This window comes from Nelumbo lutea, chromosome 7 (genome assembly GCF_056320005.1).
Source record: "Nelumbo lutea isolate HS-2025 chromosome 7, American lotus-T2T, whole genome shotgun sequence".
NCBI lineage: Eukaryota > Viridiplantae > Streptophyta > Magnoliopsida > Proteales > Nelumbonaceae > Nelumbo > Nelumbo lutea.
In genome coordinates this window covers 60163383-60183133 of record NC_142690.1, presented here as the reverse complement: position 1 = coordinate 60183133, position 19751 = coordinate 60163383, and the positions used below count along the sequence as shown (strand labels likewise).

The 19751-nt window shown below is 39.9% G+C and overlaps 1 protein-coding gene across 2 annotated transcripts in view; it reads left to right on the top strand.

The window, feature by feature from the left end:
* Positions 1 to 982: 982 nt before the first annotated feature.
* Positions 983 to 19751, top strand: part of LOC148846618 (37S ribosomal protein S27) — a 37166-nt gene continuing 18397 nt past the window's right edge. Inside the window, exons 1-2 of one of the 2 annotated variants that reach the window (XM_088953730.1) lie at positions 983 to 1347; positions 1494 to 1729. In XM_088953730.1, coding sequence (XP_088809856.1) covers positions 1515 to 1729 — 215 coding nt within the window. In that variant the 5' untranslated portion in view covers positions 983 to 1347; positions 1494 to 1514. Of the gene's footprint in view, positions 1348 to 1379; positions 1730 to 19751 lie in introns of those variants that run through there. The other variant, XM_088953731.1, reaches the window with a different exon arrangement.

Sequence of the window (19751 nt, the reverse complement as noted above, 5' to 3'; positions counted from 1 at the left end):
CTAATAGGGAGTTCGAACTGCTGGTAGGGAGTTCGAACCGCTGGTTCCTCCCTTTGGTGCTCGCGCCTTAAACGTTCTATTGTGCCAAACTATTACCTTTGCCACGTGTTGCATAATTACGAGGTCGGGTCAAATCTTCCTTCATGAGTTAGTTTCATCATTTTGACATTTATTGCTATCTACCCATAAAATCTCGAATGGGCAATTTATTAATTTTACTTTCACCATCAACCCTATTAAAAGTGTGCAATATTACTTTATTAAAACACCAACGAGCAAACAGCAATCTATCTCCATCGGTAATAGCAGTAGCACAGTTCCATTTCCGATCAATGACCACAAACTTGGGTCTGTGGCCCGTGCCAGGGGCACACAGGCCATAAACTCTGAACCCAGCCTGGCCTCGGGGGTTGTGTCGTGTTGGCCTCAACAAACATAACCAAGAGGGTTAATTTGGGCTGATCACTTTGATGAGATGGGGTGGGTCGTAGATAACGGTCGGGAGATGTGGTCAATCAGGATTTGCTCCTCGTACAACCCATCTCACACCAACCACACATAACATCTCATCGTATACCGGAACATCTCCATGAATAAAAACACACAAAGTATAGGAGATGTCCCTAAGATCCGGTTGGGACGTGTTGTGAGGTTGGTGGTCTGGAGGGAATTGGGATACTCTTTGCATTGACCTCACAACATATCCGAGCCTTGTGTGTTTTTATTGATGGGAGATGTTGATGCGCTTTATGAGAAGTAAGTTCAGAATCGATGGGAGGAGTGCTTTACAAGAAACAGATCCATCTGAGTCCCAATCATCTGCGGATAAAATAGGTTCAACACTCTACCAACAACGTCGGCACATCTCATACATGGCGAATCTTGCTTTTATGGTGGGCCCGAGTTTTTTAAAGAAATGCACGGTGTCGGATCAACTTGGTAGGAAGTTGGAATGAATTCGGCTTCCGTCAAGGCAACGCCCGTTCTAACACCTCTACAGCCTTCTATTGAGAATATCTCCGTGCTTATAAGTTTTTATTTCATGGAGAGATATTCCCGATAGAAGGTTGCAAGAGATGTTGGGACGGTGTAAACACGGGCCTGACCGAAGCCGATTTGAAACTTGTTTTGCTTCTGTTAGCAGGTGATCCCCACTCGCGTTATTCAGGACTGCGCCCCTCAATGCCGCACAGCACATCGCAATCTTGTATTGGAACATCTCCCGATGTGAATTCATCATCTCCGTATTTGTCATCGAGAGATGTTCCCGCCCTCTTCTGCGGCGCAGATCTGAACTCGTTACCTCAGTGACGTTGTAGATCCGCTTGTTTGGACTGGGCCAATAAGGTAGCGCGGAAGGACATTCGGCATTCGTCCTTTGTTGAAACTTGAAAGAGAGAAGGAGAAAATTTGATAGACATAAACCTGATTAGAGTAGAATAGTTCACTCTCTCATTTTATTTGATGCCCTGTTGTGTGATGCTGTGTTGCAGACTGGTTAAAAATAGAACAAAATGAGCGGGAGCCTGAGGAGTATGTTGATAGCGGCGGCCATAAATGGGGTGACGGAAGCGAGGGCGAGGATATTCGGGCACGTGCTGAACCCGACGGGGCAGAGGTCTCCACACAAGGTTCTTCGGAAGAAGCTCATTGGCGAGAAGGTGGCTCAGTGGTACCCCTATGATATCAAGAAGGACGACCCCCTCGTCATGGCCCGCCAAGAACAAGAGTCAGTAGTTTATTCCTCTAGTTTTTCTAGTACTTCGTTTCTCTTTATTGATGGGTTTCTAGTGATCTCTCTCCCTTTCGCGCGTACAAACATTCATTTACATTATGTCCACCAACCGTTTGTTTATGTGTCTCTGTTGTCTCCCTTGAAGGTTTTCTTTCTTTCCTTTTTTTAGGGTATGTGAGTGGTAATGTTAGGCATGGATAACGTTCTGTTCTTGTTTTTGTGTTTATTATTTAAGCCCTCCTTGTGGACCTCATAATAGTCTGTTTTGTTTAATTTTTGAAAATTTATACACTAAATCGTACTCATTCACTATAAAATTGTAGCAAAAGGGTGAATTTTAGATTTTGAAGAGAAAAGATGAGGTTATAAATGATGACCTTAAATGTGCTCTTGTAAAGAGAATGAATAATTATATTAATAGATAAGCTGGTATTTAATATATTATTTTCCTAAAGGGCAAGGATTATCTATTAGTATCAAGAACAACTTCTCCTTTGCTAACTGTTACCCTAGTTTATTCATTGTTTCATTTATTTTCAGTCCCATTGACTGTTTATTTATGTCCTTGGTGAAGTTCTTTTTTATGCTCATGTCATATTAGGCATGGATGTTACCTAAAGTCTAAATGTAGTGATATCAAAATAACACCTAACTAGGAGAATATTGGTTGGAAAAAATTACAAAGTCATGTTTCCATGGTAACTTAATTTTTGAAGTGGAGGAACCTATATCTAAGATTAGATTAGTGAGGTCAATGTGGAAGGCCCAATTAATGGTGAGGGAATCATTAACAAGGGGGTGGATGCTCAGTTGTTACCTTCATTCTGATGGAGGATGGAGCTTGTACACATGGATATCTTCTCCTACCCCAAACACACACACACACACACACACAAATTAACTATTGTCATGCTAAAGGAGTTCTTAGACGAAGCTGTTTTATAATTATCAAGTATTGAAGATGAAATCATGGATGTGAAACATAGTCCTGAGGATAATGGTGAGAAAGAAAGAAACCTTGAAGCATCAGATTAGTATGCAAGTCACATATAGAAAAAGGAGTGCATGTGCAGCTAGGTATATTAAGATTTTCTTATCAAATTTCTTATTCATCTCAAGAAGGGTTTTCTCCATACAATGTTATGCGTGGATAATATCAATTTTAGCATCTTGATTACCCATTTGCAGTTTACAAATGATATCTTGGTTTTTTGTGATGGAGATTGTAGAGATAGGGTGGAAAATCTGAAGTTGGTGGTGAATCTTTTCAAGAGATTGTCCAATTTGAGGATTAACTGGTTTAAGAGTTTAATAGCTGAAAACAACATAGAAGAAGATGACTTGAGGGCTATGGCAGATTGTTTAGGTTGTGAGAGGGGAGAGTGGCCTATAAAATACTTAGGGTTACTCTTAGGTGACAACCCTAGATTTGCTAGTTTTTGGATCCTAGTGATGGAGAGGGTGGAGAGGGTGGAGAAGTGATTAACTGGGTGGAAGATTAACTACATTTCGCTGGGGGTGAGGCTAACTCTTCATGTTGGGTATGATCTGGCTTTGGGTCAAAAAGTTAGGTTTTGGGAGGATATATGGATTGTGGATATCCTTCTAGGGGAGAGCTTCCCTTCACTTTTTGCTCTTTCCAGTCTTAAGGGTAAACCTGTGTCTGATTTGTTTGTCCAGCACTCTCTTCCTTTAGGACTGAACTGGAACTTAGGTTTCATTAGAAAACTCTAGGAATTTGAAATTCCTGGTGTGTCTGAACTATTAGGTTTTCTGAATTTAGTGGTCCTGGGAGAAGATGGCTTGGATTCTAGGGTTTGAGGCCTTAATTCTAATGGTTTGTTCTCTTGCAAGTCTTTCTTTAATTCCTTGGTAGCCACCTCCCTTTCTCTTTTCCTGGTCAAGGAAGTTTGGTGTTTTCCTACCCCCCCCCCCCCCCCGAAAATCAGTGCTTTCTATTGGGAAATATTTCAATGGCTGTATTAATACCTTTGACTTGCTTCAAAGAAAAAGACCAAATTGGTGTTTGTCCCCTAGTTGGTGCTTCCTTTGTAAGTTAAATGGTGAGACTGCTTTTTTTTTTCTTTTATTGGAAACGGTAACTTCATTAATACAAAATTGAGTACAATAGTCAACCCCTAAAAAGGGTGTTGATCCCCAAGTACTCTCTATTACAAAATTGCCTGGAAAATACTCTCCCCCACGTTCCCTTGTTTTGCCAATGTATCAGCTAAACCATTAGCTGATCTCCTTGTCCATTTGAAGCAAGTACCAATCTCCCTTGTTATATTGAGGATTTCCCTCATGGGCTGTCTATAAATCCAGGCTCCAAACTTGCCTGATTGCAGCCAATCGATTAGCAATTTAGAGTCTCCCTCTATCTCAATTTGGTGTAATAACTCCAATTGTTTGGCATATCTTACACCTTGAAGCAAAGCCATCACCTTCGCTCTCAATGAGTCCCCACTCCTATTGGCCCTGAGAACATAGCCACAATTCTGCCATTTCCATCTCTGAATACTCCTCCTATACCTGACAGGCCCAAGTTACCTCTAGAGCTATCATCAAAGTTCAGTTTCATTCTTTGTTGTGTTGGTGGGGACTACAGTTCCTATACAGTAGGTTTTGTGGAAGTTTTAGATGCCACCACTCCCTAATTCCTGTATATGTCCTTGGCTGAGAAACCTTTAAACAGATCCAGTATTTTCAACCATTGAATAGTCATAATGGCTATTCTTTCTATTTCCCCCTTGGTTTTTCCACTCCTTTAAAGATCCTATTGTTTCTTTCTTCCTAGACAGACCATAGGATATCTGCTTTTGTGGCTCTCGATATTAATCTTCTACGCCTCTTCAGTTGCTTGAAAAAGCTTGCAAGGTGTCCACTTGCAAGGTTGCAACTTGCAACCAAAGATAGAAGAGAACCAGGTCCAAATAAAGCACACAAATGGACAAGAAATTAATAGGTGTGTGATCGTCTCACCAGAACTCAAGTAGAGGCTACAAACATGGGGTGACAAGCAAAAAATTGGCCTTTTTCTTTGCAACACATCTAGAGTATTGATTTTTTGGAGAACCACCTTCCAGCAAAAAGCCCAAATTTTTGGAGGTACAGGTTGACACCAAACCTTCTTTGAAGGAAAGTTCCTTGCAGGGTTTGCTAACTAAAGGATTGTTTACCTCTTTTTTAGTCTCCTGTCCTTGTGTTAACTTTATTTGGAATTGGTTTTCTTCTCTTTTTGGATGCAGATGGTGCTTTGGATTTTGGGGCAGGATTTTCGGGAGATGTACTAGAACAGTGGTGCTTTGGATAGCTTGGGAGAAAAGGAGCTCAAGAATTTTTGAAGATAAAGAAGTAAGGAAGCTTTGGTAGAAGTCATAACTCTAAGAGTGGCCCATTGAGCTAAAAGTCTGAAACTTCTCTTAGATTTTAAAGTTGAGGACTTCTTCAGGTCTTGGGGTGTAATTGTTGCCTCATCTTCCAGAACACAGAAAATAGTTGAGGAGTGGTCACCCCTAAATTGTGGCTGGAAGAAACTGAATTTTGATGGAAGTTGTGTGGGCAATCCGGGCTCCTTAGGAATAGGAGGGGTCATTAAGGATGAAAAAGGAAATATCGTAGCCTTATACTCGGGACCAGCTGAACATGGTGATGTGGTTAAATCAGAGCTATTGGCTGCAGTATATAGGGTTGAGAAGGCTAAACATTTGGGTATTGATAGAGTGATCATTAAGGGTGATTCAAGAGCTATTGTGAAATGGATGGAGAAGGGGGAAGGGGTGTCATGACATGTAAGAAATGAACTCAGGCGATTTAAATGGCTGTCAAAAGGCATGACAATCTAAGTTAAATTGGTTAGGAGAACTGCCAACAGGTTGGCAGATGGTTTAGCTAAGCAAGGGGTACAAAGAACTTCCTTGTTTTGGGCTCAATTGTAATTCTTGGGTTGGGTCAGATTTTCTGAAGCTGTTTTTTCTCCTTTTTCCACAACCTCTTGTTGTAATTATTTTCTCTATTTTTAATAAAATCATTTATGTCTTGCTGATAAAAAAAGAAAGAGGTGATCAATCATGTGGTATTCATCACAGTTTACAGGGTGCTTTGATTGGTCAAAGCTCTTTCGGTACCATGTCTTTCCAGTATCATAAATTTTCTCTATATAAAATATACTCAAAGTGAAAATATGGAAGTGAAAGCAAGAATATGTGAATTTTACCAAAGTGCTTCAAGCACTCAACAACTTGAGCATGTGAAACTTTCAATTTATTTATTCATCTCCTAGTTGCAATTCTTCATGTGGCTAGTATGATGTCAAACATCTTGCATTCTGTATCTTTTGGAGATCAGCCCTTTGCCTCTGTAAAGTCCCCTTAAGGCAAGCCCAAACAAGTCCTTGCAGGGGTTTGGGTAGTGCCACTGACAAATTTTTGTCTGTATATATAAAGAGATTGGTTTTGTGATTTTAGTTGCAGTCCATTCTGTTTCTACGATTAGGAATCAGATATTAGTTATATTGTTGTTGTTTTTTAGTAGAAATTTTTCTATTTGAGATCCTATTTGCGAGGCTTCAAGTTTTTGAAAAGTTTTTGCTTTTATTTATTTTAAAAGTAAATAGACCATTAAAATAGTGTACAAACAACAACAAAAGGTTATTAAGAAGTTGATAAATGATTAGAAAAGTGTGAATCCACAGAAATTCAGTTTCATGAATCCTGAAGGAGGGGCGGGGGGGACCAAGAAGGTCTAGAGGTCCTTTTGCACTGAGCCGAGGTAGCAATTTCTTTCCACTTTCTCAAAAGATCAGCCATGGAGAAATCTGAAAAAAGCTCCAAAGATTTCAGCCAGTGACTAACCCTTAAGTGTATCAATTCAGTTAAATTCTCCATAGATCTTTCCTTGTCTGAAAAAAGTCTAGAGTTCCTCTCTTCCCATACGGACCAGCACACAGCCACTCTAATGCTTCTCCACATGATCTTCCCTCTTTTCTTAGGCCATCTTGAGAACGAAGGAGAGAACAAGCTTTGCAAACTCATGGGGGGATTCCAAGTGCATCCAAACAAGGATGAAGCCCACTCTCAAATAGTTTTAGTAACCGGACAAGTAACCATAAGGTGGTAAGCCGTTTCCCCATTAGCTTTACAAAGGACACACCTATTGGGAAGTAAACAAGAATTAGGTCTCTTTCTTTGAAGCAAGTCAAATGTGTTTATTCTTTCTAGGAAAGTTTCCCAACAAAAACTACCAACCCGAGGAGGAATGGGTTTACTCCAAATCTCATTAACAGGGAAGGAAAGGCCAGAGGGAGCAGGAGGATGGACCAAGGTCTCAAAAAATGATGCACAAGAGAAGGAACCATTGGAGGATGGGGTCCAAATTTTGGAGTCATCCTTACTTAGGTCCAGGAAAACATTTTCAAGGGTGGCTAGTAAGGACGACAGACAGCCCAAATCCGTATCCCTTATATTTCTCCTCAACCCTAGATTCCATCCAAAATCGGAATTAGATTAAGAAGGAACTAAGAAAGAAGAAATGGGTTCATTCTTCAGATCTGACGAAGCATATAAAGAAGGAAATTGGTCCATTAGAGATGAATCCCACACCTAGGGCTGCTCCCAGAATTTTACGAGATTACCAGAGTTCAGATCATACCTTATCCCAGGGGAGAAAATTGGAAGCAAATCATGAATGGCTTTCCAAGGAGAAGCAGCTGTAGTCCTTGCCAAGATTCTTGGATCCTAGCCATTGTCTTCTAGCCGATGTATACTAGCCACAATCTTCGTCCAAAGTTTGTCCCTTTCCATTGGAAACCTCCATAACCATTTCCCCAACAATGCCATGTTTCTTTTCCTGATATTCCCAATCCCAAGCCCTCCTAACTATTTTCTTCTAATTACCCACCTCCCAACTCACCCTATGGTCTTTCTTCTCCTCTCCTGGTTCCCACAAGAAATCCCTCATTAACTTTTCCACTCTACTTGAGACCTTTGCAGGAATCTTAAACACCAACAAAAAGTAAACAGGAAGTTTAGCTAGGTTAGACCTAATCAAAGTGATTCTCCCCCCTAGAGAGATAATTTTTCCTCCATGAGGCAAGCCTTTTCTCAAATCTTTCCAGAACCGGGTTCCAGAAGCTGTCCTTCATGGGATTATCTCCTAAGGGGAGACCCAAATAAGTTAATGGCCTATCCGAAATTGCACACCCTAATAACCCTGCATATTCACTTCTCTCTCCTCCAAATTCACTCCCACAAAACAACTCTTATCAAAGTTCACTTTTAGATTGGACATCTGCTCAAATAATTGTATGGCCAATTTCAAGTTTCCTATCCAATTTATGTCCCCACCTTCACAGAAAAGAATTGTGTTGTCTGCGAATTGCAAGTGTGTTAGTGGTACTTGCTCTTTTCCTATTCTCCACCCTTCTACTAAGTTCCTCGCATTAGCTTTATGAATTAGTCTCCCCAAAACATTTGCAACCAGAGTGAATAGGAAGTGGGAGAGTGGGTCTCCTTGTCTTATTCCCCTCAAGGTAGGAAAGAAATTCCTTATAGCTCCATTCACCAAGATTGAATAGTGGCAGCTCCTAACATAACCCCAAATCCATTTACACCATCTGTTTCCAAACCCACAACTCCTCATCACCTCCAACAGGAAAGACCAATCAACTAGGTCATAGGCCTTTTTTAAATCTAGTTTGCAAACCACACCCTTCTTCTTGGACTTCCTGAAACTTTCCAAACTCTCATTTGCAATCAAGATTTGATCAGTGATTTGCCTCCCCTTCACAAAAGCTCCTTGATTGGGTGCAATAATAGAAGGAAGAACTTTCTTTATCCTTAGAGACAACACTTTTGCAATTATCTTATACAGACTATGCACCAAATTGATAGGTCTAAAATCCTTTGGTTGTGAAGCCTCTTTCTTCTTTGGGATCAAAGCAATAAAAGTAGAGTTTAAGCCCCGATTAATTATTCCCCTCCTGTGAAATTCCTCAAAGACCCGCATAATATCCTGATTCACAATATCCCTACAATCCCGATAAAAAGCCATTGTGAATCCATCGGGGCTTGGAGCTTTTGTCCTATCCATCATAAATACTGTCTCTTTGATCTCCTTTATATCAAAAACCTTCTCTAACCCCTCTCTATCTGCTACACTTAGAGTAGGCCAATCCAGCCCTTCCAACCAAACCCTCTCATTTACCGGCCTTCTAAAAATATATTTAAAATGATTTGCAAAGGCCTCTGCTATTTCTGCTTGGTGGGAAATGACTTCACCTTCAACTTCCAATTTTGAAATGAAGTTCTTCCTTCTTCTACTATTTGCCAAAGAATGGAAAAACCTCGTGTTTCTGTCTCCCTCCTTTAACCATTTGCACCTAGATTTCTGTCTCCAACTTATTTCCTCCTGGAGCAAAAGGTCTTCCATCTGCCTCCTCACACCCCACCTCAACTCTCTATCTTCCTCTCCAAATTAACCCCTTACTTCAAATCCAAGTCCTCTATCTGTTCCAACAAAGTTTGCTTTTTCTCCTCCAATCTTCCAAACTCCAGCCGGTTCCACTCCTTTATCTTGGATTTTAGAAATTGAAGCTTCTTGTGGAATTTCATGCCCTCCCACTCTACTGATAGATTACATTGCTCCCACCAGTCTCTGATTTTCTCAATGAATCCCGAATGAGCTAGCCACATGTTCTCAAACCTAAAGGGGGTAGGTCCATCTTCTCTTAATTCCTCCTTACACATCACTATGGGCCAGTGGTCTGAGGTAAGTCTAGGGAGTTCCCTAGAAGTCAGATTCCCCCAATGCTCTTCCCAATATGTTGAAAACAAGAATCTATCTAGCTTGGAGCAAATCGACCTAGATTGTAGGTTGGACCAAGTGAAATTGTGACTTAGAAGAGGGATTTCTTTAAGCTCAAAGGTGTCCAGAAACTGATTGAAATTCCTCATGCTTGTAGTCACCCTCTGACTCGGATTGTTAGTTTCCTCTTTGAACCTCACCACATTAAAATCCCCTCCCACGCACCAGGGTCCTTCCCAGAGGCCCCTAATATCACTCAACTCTTCCCACAATTTCTTTCTTTGCTTGTAGTCGTTGGGGCCATATACATTTGTTAAGACCCATTCGAAACCATCTACCACCTGCTTGAACTTCACAGATATTGAGTGATCTCCTATTAATTCCTCGACCCTTACAACCACATCTTCTTTCCACAAAGTTACAATCCCACCTGAAGCTCCCCATGATGGAGCAGTCGCCCACCTTATCCCTCTTGATCTCCACATACCTCTTGCCCATCTATTGTCGAAATTAGGTCTCTTGGATTCTTGAATTAACACCACATCTGGGTCAAACTTCTTAATCACCTCTTTGATAGTTGCTCTCTTCCTCGCACTACCCATCCCCATTACATTCCAGCTTAGGATCTGCATTTCAAATTTAGGCTTCAACCCTAACCCACCAGAGATTTATTTAGTCCCTTTCCTTCTCTCCCCTTTCACTCCAAACTTCTCATCCCCCTCAATATCTCTCCTTAACCTCTCAACTTCACTCAGTTTTCTTCTTTTAATCTTACTCTCCTTTTTTTGTAGAAAGGCTTTTAGGTCATATTTTTTCTTAAGTTTACACCCTAGCTTGCCAACAAATTCTGCTATTGAGTCCTCCTTACTAGCCTCCCCCCTTTTAATATCTTTGTGCTCTCCACTCCTAGCCGTCTCCTCAACTCTGCCCTCTGCCTCCCTACTATAAGCCGATTTTGTCCTAGTTGTAGCCTTATGTGGATGACATAGTGACCATAGGAGATTGGCAGGCTGAAATACAGAGACTAAAAATGTTCTTAGCCACTCAATTTGAGGTGAAAGATCTAGGCCCCTTACGTTATTTCCTTGGAATTGAAGTTGCCCGCTCTTACAAGGGCATCTTTATTTCCCAACAGAAATATGTACTAGATCTACTAGAAGATACAGGCAAACTGGGGGTGAGACCAATTGGCTCACCAATTGAACCTAACCATCATTTGGGAGATAGTCGGGGAGAATTCTTGAAAGATGTGAAGAAGTTTCAGAGACTTGTAGGAAGACTCTTGTATTTGTCTATGACTAGGCCTGATATTGCTTATGCAGTGGGTGTCCTTAGTCAGTTCATGCACAATCCTAAGACAACTCACCTTGAAGCTGCAGGGAGGATCCTCAGATACCTCAAGAAGTTTCCTTGAGCTGGTTTGCTGTTCCAGAAACATGGACATTTAAAGGTGGAGGTATATACTGATGCTGATTGGGTAGGGGCAGTTGATGACCGAAAGTCTACCAGTGGATATTGTGCCTTTGTAGGGGGAAACCTAGTCACATGGAGAAGTAAGAAGCAAAGTGTGGTGGCTAGGTCTAGTGCTGAAGCAGAATACAGAGCTATGTCTCATGGAGTTGTTGAAATCATGTGGATAAGAAATCTGTTAGGAGAACTGGGTTTTATAGTTAGCAACCCTATGTCACTCTATTGCGACAATAAGGTTGCTATCAACATTGTAGCTAATCCAGTCCTCCATGATAGGACGAAACACATTGAAGTGGACAAGCATTTTATTAGAGAGAAACTTGTAAGTGGTGAAGTGTGCACCCCATATGTTAGCTCATAAGAACAACTTACAGGCATCTTCACCAAAGGCCTTCATCATGTGTGGCATAATGATTTGTGTGACAAGTTGGGCATGATTGACATCTATGCTCCAACTTGAGGGGGAGTGTTGAAAGTGTTAAAATAATTGATTTTATGTTTGTTAGGGTCTGTTTGGATGATTAAAGCCTTTTTTTATTTTAATGTATTATTGTACTATCACTTAGTAGGGGCACAACGGTCATTTCCCTTCTTATTTTTTTGCCTTATATATTATAATGAAGCTGGCACCGCTAGTACTGTTCCATTGCCTCAACACTTCTTCCTTCCTTCTTTTCTCTTCTCTCCTCTTCTCTTCTCTTCTCTTTGCTGTAACCTTCAATCAGATTTACCGTCAAGAGAATAGCATCGCCGTCAACACCCAGTCTCTCCGCCACTGCATTAAGGACTTTCTCTTACCACCTTATCTGCCTTTAACACCATTCTGTGCTCCTAGTTGCTTCCTTCTTCATCGAGAGTTATCTTCCGAAGAACAGTTGCAGAGTTTACCATGACCTCTTGACAGAGCAGGGTCTGCTTCTTACTCGACCCTAGTAAATAGAGGGAGGTGGAGTTACAAATCATTGGGCTTCCATTAGTCTCTTCGACCTTCCTCTCAACCTTCACTAGGAAATCTTGAAAGTTCCTAGCAAAGGAGCTCCAACCTTGCTCCTTCGGCCCCTCCGGCACACAAATCATCTGCTTCTTGTTGATGCCAAAGTACTTTGTTACTGTGAAGAACCAGCCCCTCTCATTTTTCCCAAGTACTGCATCGTATCTTCTACCATTGCATCTCAGTGAGATTTTCCAATCTTCTTCCCTGATAGTATTGACTACTCCATCAACAAAATCTTTCAGCCAAATGCAAGCTTCCTCTGGTAGAAGAATCGTTGCCCTACTACCTTCCTTGATCTTCAAGTACGATTTGCCCTTTGTCCGTCCCTGCTCGAATAGGAATTTCTTTGGCTCAATAGCCAGCTCCACTCACCACTTCCCTGCTCGAGTGAAACTTCCCATCTCTCTCCTTCAATGGAAGAAGGTTTCCTATAGCATTGATTTCATTTGCAATCCTTCTTACCCAATCAAAAGTAGCATTCAAATCTTTTGACAGGCTTTCTACTTCCCTAAGGCATGTCTGAAGCCAGCCTCACCTGATCGCCTGGCATCGAAGCTCTCTTCTTTGTTCTTTCCTTTCCTCCACCTTCACTTCTGATCTCAAACAACCTCACAAGAACCTTGGTGTACTATGTGACTATGTGCTATGTGTACCTTTTAAAACATTGTACTGTTGTTCAAGTGGGTGCTCTTGTATTGTATGTCTCCAAATGATTTGCTTAAAGAGTTAAACAGAAAAGTGTGCATTGTCTTTGTGAGATGAAAGCTTCTCCATTTGTAAATGAACTTGCTTGTGTCAAGCGAGTCGGTCTATTCTATCTAGATATGGCAAGGTGTCAGATATGGAATCTGCACTGAAAATTTAATTTGCCAACATGATATGACATCCTTCCACAGGTATCCAGATGCCATAGGGGCCAACCCATGCTAACCTGCCTAAGATTAAGAAAGCTGCAACATTTCATGGCTTTTTTCAAAGCAGAAGAGCAAGTGATTTACTGCTGCTATCTTTTACTCCCTATCTGTGTCTGTGTCTTTTGATTATGCACGATTTTCTCTCTTTTGTTTCCCTCTATTTATTGTCCTCTCTTTTATTTGTACAATTGTATTTTCTGGTCTTAAAAGATCATATTTGGTTTTTCCAAAACAGACATGCATATGGACACATGTGTGATGCTGTTGTTTATCTTTCTTTGAGTTGTTGGTCTCCAATGCCCTTTGCTTTTCTGTGTTTCCATAAAAAGCTTTCTAGGTGGTTCTTGTTGTGTCAAAATTGTTCGGAGCTGGTTCATTAGAAGATTAACACTTATGAGATGCTTCAGTATCTTGTTTGGGAAAAGATCTCTTCCCCCACAAAAAAAAGGAGTGGCTTTTTAATAGCACGTGAGTTGTTATTTTTTGAAGAATCTGGGAATTGGAAAGAAATAAACACCAAGATTTTATCTGAGATGGTCCATCGAAGTGGTTACTTGGGTGGCTGCAAGCGGTGTTTTAAAAGGTTCCCCTTATGTGTTTCTACTGCCTAGGCTCACAAGTGAGGGTTATCTTCTTGGGTGCACATCTCCTGAACCCAGGTCCACCTTACCTGACTTCTTGTTATGTTTCGATGAATTAATCTTAAATTTAAGGATAAGACTGGCATTAGTGTATTGGAAGACAATACTCTGGTGGTTCCACTAGCTGAACATACTTCAACAAGTCTGACTATAAATCAAAAAGGCAGAAGAAAATAGGGTGGTGTTTGGAACCAATGCCGGTTCCTGAGAGATGTTTTCTCAGAAAACATTTTCTCAGGTTTTCTATTTAGTATCATTGCTGTTGCTGCCACATAGGCGTTTTCAATGCCATGTCAGAATACTGTTGCTAGCAACAGTAGAAAAGATGGGAAAACACAAAAAAAAGGCGTTTTCTCAGACCACACCTTTCCTGATTTTGAAGGTCTGAGAGAACGTTTTTCAGAAAAAAATGGCTAACCAAACAGCAGACATTTTCCCAAAAAACAGATTTCTGATGTGGCGTTGATGTGTGTCATTGTTTTCTGAGGAAACAGCATTGATGCCAAACACCTACTAGGATGGCTGGGCTGCTATCTAAGATCTCACCATAATAAAGCAGTCCAGTGGGAATACCAGTCATGAAATTACAATAAGTTGTGGGTTGATTTGGGTCATAAGAAGAATCAATCTCAAGGAGTTTTTTTGGGAAATGTTCAAGCTGAGTTACAGGATTCATTGGTCAAAGTGCCTAGTGGTAGGGATGAGAGTGTCTGGGGAAACATTTTAAGGGGCAGAAACAACAGAATTTGGTAAAAATTTTATATCTTTCTTCCAAGTTAAATTGTGGCTTATGTGGAATGGAGGTCTAAGAGAAGTAAAGAAATTGAGAGAAAAAGAGTTTTCAAGGTCTCAAAATGACCAAGATAGGAGTTTGTTGGCTTGCTCCCATTCATCAAAAGATTTAAAAGACAAGGTAAAAGATGTGAAGGAATTGGAGATGACAATGAATGAAAATTTTACTAAGAAGAAGAAAAAATACAGAACCTTGTCAGTTATAGATCAGATGGATGATAGGACAGAGGAGGATGGTGAAAACTTGGCAAGTGAGGAGATTGATGAATGAAATGAATGGGAAGAGGATATGATAGCAATGGATGTAGTTACAAAGCTGATAAGAAAGTGGCTTTGAATAGAGTTGCTGGTAAAGAGGTTGAGGTAATCAAGAAATTGGAATAGTTTTTTCTGGGGGGGAAGAAATTGCCGAAAAAAAGTTTCTCGGAGTTCGGAGGAGAAAGGTAAGAGTAACAGCTCTTAATAGTGTAGTGATCAGGTCTGAAACAGCTTTAATTAGTGAGACAAATAATAATAAACTGATCAGAAATGCTCAGGTTCAAAGAGAAGTTGAAGAAGAAGAAAAGAAGAGGGAAAGAAAAATAGGTCTGAAAGAGCCGAGAGATTGAACTAACTGATCTCAGCTGTTGCCCAACTTTTATTTTATTGTAATAATGATGCCCCTACTTAAGTAATTAAAGAAAGGGTTAATTACTTAAATATGCCCTATGTTTTGACCAAAATACTTAAATATACCCTGTGGTTTGTAAAACTACTTGGATATACCTTATAAGATGGCCCCACATAACACAAATGGACCTTCTGTTAAGAAACCTTTAGGGCCATTTCACATGCCCATTAAAGTTATTCGTAAATCCAGTTTTACCCCTCCTTTTCTCTCCTTTTTCTTCTTCTTGTCCAGAGTCTTCAACCTCTCAAATAGACAAAATAAGAGGAAGTAGGAGGTGGAGGAGAGGAGAGGAGGGGCATAATTTGAAAATTTAATGAACTGTCAAGTGTCAAGGGTATTTTTGGCTCTTTAATTTCTTTTCTATCAATTTTAACGTTAAATGCTTTAACAAGGCATATTTAAGTAGTTTTACCATGGATTATCTTTAAGAAGTTTAAGAAATCATGGGGTATATTTAAGTAGTTTTACCATGGATTATCTTTAAGAAGTTTAAGAAATCACGGGGTATATTTAAGTAGTTTTACCATGGATTATCTTTAAGAAGTTTAAGAAATCACAACTTAAAAAAAATAATAATAAAGAAGAAAAAAGGGCTTTCTTATAAGCCCAGTCAGTCCTATTGGTGGGCTGAAACATTTTAACAAAGAAAGGGGCCTACAGTCTAGTTTAGTGAACAACAGGCCCCAAATTAATTGGGCTTGTTTGTAATGCAATAAGCATTTAATGGGCCTGCAATAGAGCCCATTTAATGGAACAACAGGCCCTAAAAGAATAAGTCCATATTAATTAATTTCTTGTTATAAGGGGATGCCACTTGTCTTGTTCTAACAAGAGGGCTATTTTCCCTCCTTTAACTACTTGAAGTGGAGGGACACATGTCGCTCTAGGGAAGAGAGTTATTTTCCCTCTTCCAACCACTTTAAGTGGGGGGACACATGTCACCCTGGGAAGAAGGATTTATTTTCCCTCCTTTAACCACTTGAAGTGGGGGGACACATGTCGCTCTAGGGGAGAGAGTTATTTTCCCTCTTCTAACAACTTTAAGTAGGGGGACACATGTCATCCTAGGGGAGAGAGTTTTCTTCTCCTTACTTGACTCATTTTAAGTGGGGTGACACTTGGCACTCTAAGAAGATAAGAGGGGGGAGTTACTTAACCACCTCCCTCTATATAAACCCCTCTCCTACAAGGAGAAGGGGCTAATGCCTTTTTGTTGGCTAATTCTATTCAGTTGATAGAATTTACAGCAACAAGAGACAAACCAAAGGAGAAAGAAGAGAAGATTGTGGTGTAGAAGAAAAAAGGAGAAGAGGAGAAAGAAGGTAGGGGTTGTAGTATTCCTCCTCCACCTCTTTTCTTATACTCCTTTCACATATTTTCCTTCTTTGTTGTTATTATTTCCTTTTTTTTTCTTTTTGTCTCATTTTAATCATATGTGAGGGAGACAACCATCTACAACCTTGTTCATGAAACTTGGCTGATTATAGTTCCTCACAACCTATTAACCTATGTGTGAGGGGAAAAACCTACAACTTTGTTCATAAAACTTGGTTGGTTATGGTTCCTCACACTATGATAAATGCACATAATCACAATTTAAAGGCCATTTGCAGCTTTATTGATGAAATATGACTATTTATGATACCTATTTACTTGTTATGTATAAAAAGTTCATTTATTTGTTGGTTTTCTCTCAAACAAAGAGGGAATATATACCAGAATTTTCAAAGGAAAATTTTGCAGAAAAATGATACTTAGTTTAGTCTCTATTTATTGATACTTTTGAATCAGAATCAAAAGGTTTTCTCTGCTCCTAGCAGAGATGTAATTAAGGGAATATCTATGTGATTTCCCGAATGGGGCATACCCAAACAACAAAAAACCCAGTATTAGTATAATTGGGTGAATTATGTTATGTGAGAAATTATACTAAAAAAATTTCCACTAACAATCCCTTAAAGAAGTAACAATCATAGAAAAAGGGACAAAAGGAGAAAAAGACTAAGAACATCATGTTGACATAATGACTGTAATTTAACACTCCCCTTCAAGTTGGTGCATGTATATCATAAAACTCTAACTTGTTACAAATATGTTTAATCTATGCACAATTCTAGCCTTTGGTGAAGAGGTTGGCTAGCTGATCTTCATATTTCACATAAGGTGTAATTATCTCTCCACTAACAACTTTCTCCCATAAAAAATGGCAATCCACTTCTCTGTGTTTTGTTCTTTCATGAAACATTGGATTGGAGGAAATATGAATTGCTACTTGATTGTTACAAAACAGTTTAATGGGAGTTGAAACTTTCACTCCAATTTCCTGTAGCAACTACTTTAACCATACCAACCGTACCAGTTCACTAGTATGAGCCACAGCTCTATACTCGGCTTTAGCACTACTCCTAGAAATCACATTTTGCTTCTTACTCTTTCAAGTGGCTAAATTTCTTGCTAGGAAAGTACAATAAATGGTTTTGGACTTCCTATCAATGATTGAGCCTGACCAATCGACATCTGTATACCCTTGTAAAGAGAGTTCTCATTTCTTGTACAACAACCCTTGACTTGGAGTGCCCTTTAAATAATGTATAACTCTAGAAATACCTTCCCAATGATTTATTCTTGGGTTCTGCATAAATTGACTTAATAACCCCACACTAAAAGAAATGTCCAACCTTGTAATGGTGAGATAAATAAGTTTTCCCACTGGTCTTTTGTATCTCCCAGGGTCATCCAAAAGCTTCTCTCACTATTAGACATCTTCACATTTGGATCAATAGGAGTGTTTACTAGTTTTGCTCCTAATAATCCCGTTTCTTCCAACAAGTGAAGTGCGCACTTCCTTTGTGAGAGGGAGATTCCCCACTTCAACCATGCTATTTTAATACCTAGAAAATACTTCAAGTGCCCCAAATCTTTAGTCTAGAACAATGGAACTATTCTTGTAAAAACTGTTTCAACTTCTTCATCCCTTGTACATCTCTTCCTGCAATAATAATGTTATCAACATACACAACCAAGACAATCATTCTAAAAACAGTATCTCTACTAAGGGCAGAGTGATTGGCACTCCACTATTTCATCCCAAAATACTATATCACACTATTGAAGTGACCAAACCAAGATCTTGGAGATTCTTTCAATCCATAAATTACCTTCTTTAAGCTACACACCTTTCCTACCTCCCCCTAAGTAACATGCCTAGGTGGTTGCTCCATATATATCTCTTCCTCGAGTGTAGCATGGAGGGAAGCATTCTTTACATTCAACTGAAACAATGACCAATCAAAATGGGTAGCTAAAGAAATGATAACTCAAACCGAGCTCATTTTGGCAATTGGTGAGAGAAAGTGTTAGTGTAGTCAACATTGTAGGTCTATGTATATCTTTCGGTCACCAAACATGCCTTAGACCTTCCATAGTATTATCTGCCTGATTAACTATGTACTGTCATCGACAACCAACTGCTTCTTCCTAGGAGGAAGAGGATTAAGGTCCTAAGTGTCATTGAAGAGCATGAATTTCCTCATCCATTGCTTGTTAGACTGGTGAGAGGTCTTCATGAACCGACCTAGGGATAGTTACAAAGGAAAGAAGAGACAAAACTTTGATAGGACTGAGATAGATAAACAAAGGAGATGTAACGAGAAATGGGATAATCAATAAAAGCACACTTTCTTAAGAGCAATAGGTAAGTCCAAATCAAAAGGATCCATTGATGCCTGATAGTGAGAACTGATGATGGCTCAATAGTATCAGGAATGGGTGAAAAAATTCCTCAAGAACCATGGGTGTACACTCTGTAAATTGGTGATCATGTAGGCATCTCAACAAATGGGGCCAAAAACACACATATAAGAGCACAAAAAAATCTGTTAGGCAAGGTGATCCTCCCTTTCCCTTGGGATGTTATTTGTTAGAGATTTCTTTCTAGCTTGCCGGGGTTTGAGGCAAGGTGGTCCTCTCTCACCCTTTCTCTTCACCCTAGTAGTGGATGTGTTTAGTAGAATGATCTCAAGGGTCGATAGGGAGGCTATAGTAAAAGGATGGAATCTTTGGGAGGGTGGAGAGCAAAATTTGGTAAGGAATTTGAAGGAGTTGGTGAAGAAGTTTGAGCTTGTCTCTATTTTGGAAGTCAACCTTGATAAGAGTTGCATAGCAGGAATCAACTTGGAGGAAGCGGAACTGAACTTTGCTACAGATATTTTAGTGTGTCCTATTGCTAGTTGGCCTCTGACCTACCTAGGACTTTGTTAAGGTGCAAACCCTAAGGAGATTAGATTTTGGAAACCCATAGTGGAGAGATGTGCAAAGAAACTGGCAGCTTGGAAGAGGAATTATGTATCTTTGGGAGGAAGGATTACTCTGGTTAAATCCACACTTGCTAACCTGCCAATTTATTTCCTATCAATTTTTAGAATCCCACAAAAAGAAGGCAAGAAAATTGAAAAGATTATGAGGGACCTTTTGTGGAAGCTGATTGATGGAAGCAAGGATCGTCTAGTTAGATGGGAAGTTGTGTGTAGGAATATTCAACAAGGAGGTTTAGGGATTGGTAGTGTGGATAAAAAGAATAGGGCTCTGTTAAGGAAATGGCTTTGGAGGTGGCCGATGGAAAGGGATAGACTGTGGCATGAAGTAATATTTAGCAGACATGGAAGGTTGGGATGCAGGTATATCTACCAGAGCTACTCTGACCTCACCTTGGGAAGCCGTTCATAGCATTTTG